The following is a 6,000-nucleotide window of genomic DNA, read 5'->3' on the forward strand; positions in this document are numbered from 1 at the left end:
ACTCCCCTGTTGCTAACCCTACTGGAGATCTTCATTTCTATGTTTCCACTCCTGATCTAGCTGTCCTTTTAGTTTGCTTTCGTTTTAGGTGTGGTTGTTAATAACTGTGAGCTTGTTGTCCTTTCACTGTTCATGTTTCTTTAACTTCTTTTTCTTAGATAAGTCCCTTTAACATTTCATATAATAAGGGCTTGGTGATGATGAACTCCTTGAATTTGGTCTTATCTGAGAAGCACCTTATCTGTCCTTCCGTTCTAAATGAAAGTTTTGCTGGGTAGAGCAATCTTGGTTGTAGGTCTTTAGTTTTCATGACTTGGAATATTTCTTTCCAGCCCCTTCTTGCCTGTAAGGTCTCTTTTGAGAAATCTGCTGACAGCCTGATGGGGACTCCTTTGTAGGTGATTGTCCCCTTAGCTCTTGCTGCTTCCAGGATTCTCTCCTTCGTTTTAATTTTGGCTAATGTAATTATGATATGCCTTGGTGTGTTTCTTCTTGAGTCCAACTTTTTTGGTACTCTCTGGGCTTCTTGGATTTCTTGGAAGTCTGTTTCCTTTGCCAGATTGGGGAAATTTTCTTTTATTATTTGTTCAAATAGTTTTTCCACTGGTGGTTGTGTCTTTCCCCCTTCTGGTACCCCTATAATTCGGATATTGGAGCGTTTATAGATGTCCTGGAAGTTCCTAAGCTTCTCCTCATTTTTCTGAATTCTTATTTCTTCATTCCTTTCTGATTGATCATTTTTTTCTTCCTTCTGGTTCACTCCATTGAGTTGAGTCCCAGTTTTTTTTCATCTCTATGGGTTTCCTGTGGAATTCCATTCATTTCCCTTAATTTAGCCTTCATATGTTTCTCTAATTTGTGGCTATAGTCCACCAGATCTGTGAGGAAGCTGACGACCAGTGTTTTAAACTGTGCGTCTGAGAGATTTGCTATTTCTTCATCACAGATTTATCTCCGGGACTTTGAGGTCCCCCTGCGACATTTTTGGTCTGTTCTGGCCCTTTAAGTGAGAGAAGCGGCGCCTTGGATTCCCAGGTCGCTGGGTTGTGACGCTGTATGTGGGGGCGTGGTCAGAGCGGGGAAAATGGCGCCGCAGCTGCAGCCGGTCCCACCGCTCACTCCCTCACCCGCGCGTAACCGGGCACCCACAGTCAACTCGCTGCCACCGCCTCCCCACTGACTCCTCCGTAGTGGCTCACCCGGTGGGCTGCTCACTAGGTCCAATCCTGGGTTTGGAACCCGTGCGACTGGATTCGCGCGTCTGGATTCCGCGCCCGCGCCCGGGTCGATCGAGTTCTCCTTTGTAACTCCTCACCCGCCGCCCCGGTTTCGCCCCCTTACCGGTCGGGCCGAAGAATTTGTTGTTTGCGGACTTCCGAAAAGTTCAGTTTTCCGTGTTCTGGTTGTGTTTTCTGATGCTAATATTTAGTTGTCCTTAAACTTGGTTGCGAGAGGAGGCAGGCACATCCACCTTAAACCTCCATCTTGGCGGAAGTCCTTGGGTGAGGTTTTAAAAACAATAGACTTTATACAAGAGATGAAGGACATATATATTGATAAAAGGGTTAAATCATAAAGAAAATAAAAGTTATAACCATATACACACCAAATGACAGAACCACAAAATATATAAAACAAACATTAACAGAACTGAAGGGAGAATTAGACAATACTATAATAGTTGGAGACTTCAACAATCTACTTTCAATAATGGAATAGAACATCAGAAGATCAATAAGGAAATGGAGGACTTGAACAACACCATATAAACCAACTTAATCTAACAGAAATATATAGAACAGTTCACCCAGTAAAAGCAGAATATACATTTTTCTTAAGAACTCATGGAATATTCTCCAGGATAGACTATATTTTAGCCTGAAAATAAATCTCAATACATTTAATTAGACAAATAAAAAGTATCTTTTGTGGTTACAATGAAGTGAGGTTACAAATCAATAGGATAAGGAACACTGAAAAATTCACAAATATGTGAAATTTAAAAAGTATATTTCTAACAACCAGTGAGTCAAAAAATTATGAGTGAAATTATAAAATATTCTAATATGAATGAAAATGAAAACAAAACATATGAATGCATATGAGATGCAGTGAGAGCAGTACCCAGAGGGACATTCACAGTTAAAAATACCTATAGTAAAGAAGAGGGCTCTGGCTGGTGTGGCTCAGTGGACTGAGTGCTGACCTGTGAACTGAGGGGCTGTCAGTTCAATTCCCAGTCAGGACATGTGTGGGTTGCAGACCAGCTCCCCAGTTGAGGGTGAGCAAGAGACAACTGATCTATGTATCTCTCACGCATTGACATTTCTCTCCCTTTCTCCTTTTACTTTCCTTTATAAAAAGTTAAAAAAAAAGAGAGAAAAGATCTCAAATAATTAACCTGACTTTAAGGAGCAAAATGAGACAGAGAGAGAGAAGAAAGAACAGAAAGAAAACAAATGGCATGCAGAAGAAATGATAAAGATTAGAGAGAAGATAAAATAGAGACTAGAAAAACAATAGACAGAATTTTTGAAACCAAAGTTGTTCCATTGAAAAGGTCAGCAACACTGACAAACCTTTACTTAAACTGACCGAAAAAAAAAAGGACTCAAAGTAAAAAAAAAAAAATCAGAAATGAAAGTGGGAGCATTTCTATGAACAGTTATACACCAACAAATTAGGTAACCTAGATGAGATAAATAAATTTCTGGATCACAAATTACCAAAAGTGACTCAGGAAGAAGTAGAAAATCTGCCCTGACGGTTTGGCTCACTTAGTTGGGTGTGATTCTGCAAGTCATCGGTTTGATTCCTGGACAGGGCACATGCCTGGGTTGTGGGGTTGGTGACTGGTCAGGGCCTGTGTAAAAGGCAACCAATGAAGGCTTCTGTCTCATATCAATGTTTCTCTTCCTCTCTTCTTTCTCCCTTCCCCCTCTCTAAAAATAAAATTTTTTAAAATAAAATAAGAAATAGAAAAACTCAACAGACCTATGACAGGTAAAGCCTTATTAGCAATTAAAAGCCTTTCAATAAAGAAAAATCCAAACTTCTAATAGAATTAACACCAATCCTTTGCAAACTCTTTCCAAAATAGTGAGGGGAATACTTCTCAACTGCTTCCATGTGGTAAAGGGTATTTTTGAAAAACCCATAGCTAATGCTCTACTCAATGGTGAAAGACTGAAGTCTTTCTCACTAAAATCAAGAACAAAGCAAAGATGCCTATTTTTACCAGTGCTATTCAACATTGTATTGGAAGTTCTAACCTGAGTAACTAGACAAGAAAAAGAAATATTTGGCATCCAAACTGGAAAGAAGTAAAACTATCTCTATTTACAGATGACATTATCCTATATGTAGAAAATCCTAAAGAACCTACAGAAAGTTAGTACAGGAATTCAGCAAAATTCCAGGGTACAGGACCAACACATAAAAATAACTTGTGTTTCCTACACTAGCCATGAACAATCTGAAAAGAAAACTTAAGAAAGCAACCCAATTAACAGTTACATCCAAAAGAATAAAATATATTAAAAAACAAAAGTTAAAACAAGAAGGTGAAGAACTTATACAAATAGTTAACAAAACATTGCTGAAAGAAATAAAAGAAGACAAATGAATGGAACAACATCCCTTGGTCATGGATCGGAACACTTGGTCTTAAGATTGCAATACTACCTGTACTTCTGGCCAAGATGGAGGCATAGGTAGATACACTTTGCCTGCTTGCACAACCAAAACAAGGACAACAATCCTTGTCCTTGGATTTTGGTCTGGACATGGATTTAGTATTTATCTGTGTAACTCTTTTTCTATTTGGAATTTACCATAAACACAAAAGCAAATGTTTTATGGTAAGTCACCATGAAAGTTGAGCAAAGATAACCCTGTGAAATTTAAACTGGATTTCTAATTTGAGAAAAATATTGAAAAGCTCAACTTTAACCTTATAGTGTTGCTTCATAATAAATATCTGTTAACAGTGCTGTGGCATTGATGTTCAGCAGGTGGCCCCAGCACTTGGAGGGGCTTCCTTTCCTGAGATGCCCTGTGGCAGAGGTGTCAGAACATGAGCATGACGACACTTGGCAGAGGCCTCCATCTCACCCTGTTTAAGTGTGGACATAGCCCCATGGGAGGTTCTTCAAGGCTGTTTTCTCTGCAGGGGCATGAGGTCTTGGAGTGGGTACTTGATCAACCGAACACAGAATTGGAACCTCTCAGCTTTGAGCTGTGCCAGAGCATGAAGCACTGGTGGTACCAGCCTGCAGGCTCCCTGCATCCAGGACCAGAGCAGCAAATGGTTGGGCATTCGTCACCCACCCTGGGTGGTGGGGCCAATCACTCTTGCTCTACACTTGGTTTGTCAGAAGGAACATCTGTGGTTAATGCAGCCTAGAGACACAAAGGAAAGGGACTAGAATGGGAACGAATATGCTACATCTTGGCCTATACTTAACCTTTAATCTTGTTTTTGGTGGAAAGGTTTTTGTTTACTAAACAGTTAATTTAAATCTTTGATATTGTCTTCCTGGAAACCAAAATGTCGGAGTGAAGCAGGGAATGGCATCCTCATATTCTATAACCTAACATTCATATAGAAGTTTCTTGTGGGTTTTGATCTTCCAGTTTGCTGTGATCATAGGCCATGGATATTCCCCTAGACTTTCTCATAAAAATGGTGTTTCACAGGGCTGGCACAGTGGCTTTAAACATTAGAGCCTGAAGTTGACCTTGGGAGCTTGTTAACACTACCAATTTCAGGCCATCGGTCCCTGAGGTCCCACAAGGTCTGGGCCGTGGAACTCACCAGGACGAGGGGCACTGACACTTCCATCGAATGAGTGCCTTGTGCTCTGCCACTGGCTGGACAGTACTGAAGTTTCCTGTTTTAGCAACATCACAGGTATTCCGCACAGACTCTTATTTACCAGATTTCATTATCTTCCACTGACCATAGTCCTTAATTTAGGAGGTGGGTTTTTTAGTATGTAGACAGAAAGTAATATATGAGGGCAGACTCCCCCCAAAACCCCTGGAATGATCTTCTCCAGGGCAGGCCCCATGTAGTCCAGGCTCCCCCCCCAGGTGAGTGTTCTAGGAATCCGTCTGCATCGTTGTACCAGTTGGTGTTGTTGTGAGAGGCTGTGTTCGGTTCCAGTGAATTTTTTGAAGATTAAACATGTTTACCCATTTCAATAATGGGCGATTTAGGTGCACACCTGCCCATACTGTGCTGAGTGTTCAGCAGTTTTTGACCAAAAACCAGTATGTCCCTCGTGCCCCACCTTCCCTATTCACCTGATCTCACCCTGAGTGACTTTTTTTGTTGTTTCCCCAGATGAGAAAAGCTGCAAAGGGAAATGTTTTGCTGATGTGGAAGAGGTGAAATGAAAAAATGACAGAAGCACTAAAAGGCATCAAAATTGGCAAGTTCAGAAACTGTTTTGAGCAGTGGAAAAAACGTCTTGGCATATGCACTACATCAAATGGAGAGTACTTTGAAAGTGACTGAAGTTTAAACATGTAAGAATAAATACACAATTTTTAATAAATAAATTCTGGTTTCTTTTTTTATCTCTCCCATCCTAAAGCATCGTTACCTATTTAATTTTGGTATCTGAACATGAAGTGGGATACAATTTTCCTTATTTATATTTTAACCAAATCAAACAGTTTACATTTTTTAGAGAAGAAATGAGTATCAGAAAAACTAGTTACTTTGATAATGTCATATTACTGGCTTAAGGTTTTATTATTTTGCCAAAAGCATAGACATAAATTCAGAATTCTGCTGCCTTTCCTTCATTTCATGTTATATAGTTGTGTTTGTGGCCTTTGAGTTTGGTAGGAATAAATGAATGTGTTAATTGCTGTGTGAACTCTTCAGACAAGCCAGCTGTGAAGCCATCAGACCTGTGGAGCCTGTGTCCGTGTGTGCCTTCTGGTTAGGTGGCAGCTGTAACCCCTGACTGTAGAAGCAGTGCCCAGAGC

The 6,000-nt window shown here is 40.3% G+C and overlaps 1 protein-coding gene across 1 annotated transcript in view; it reads left to right on the forward strand.

The window, feature by feature from the left end:
• Positions 1-5,539, forward strand: part of PRELID3A (PRELI domain containing 3A) — a 28,916-nt gene extending 23,377 nt beyond the window's left edge. The window contains exon 6 of the mRNA XM_053668840.1: positions 5,348-5,539. Within this exon, the coding sequence (XP_053524815.1) occupies positions 5,348-5,395 (48 nt within the window). The 3' untranslated portion in view covers positions 5,396-5,539. The remainder of the gene's footprint in view (positions 1-5,347) is intronic.
• Positions 5,540-6,000: the final 461 nt, after the last annotated feature.

The sequence above is a fragment of the Artibeus jamaicensis genome, unplaced genomic scaffold (genome assembly GCF_021234435.1).
Source record: "Artibeus jamaicensis isolate MK-2021 breed Jamaican fruit bat unplaced genomic scaffold, CSHL_Jam_final contig_511, whole genome shotgun sequence".
NCBI classification, from domain to species: Eukaryota; Metazoa; Chordata; class Mammalia; order Chiroptera; family Phyllostomidae; genus Artibeus; species Artibeus jamaicensis.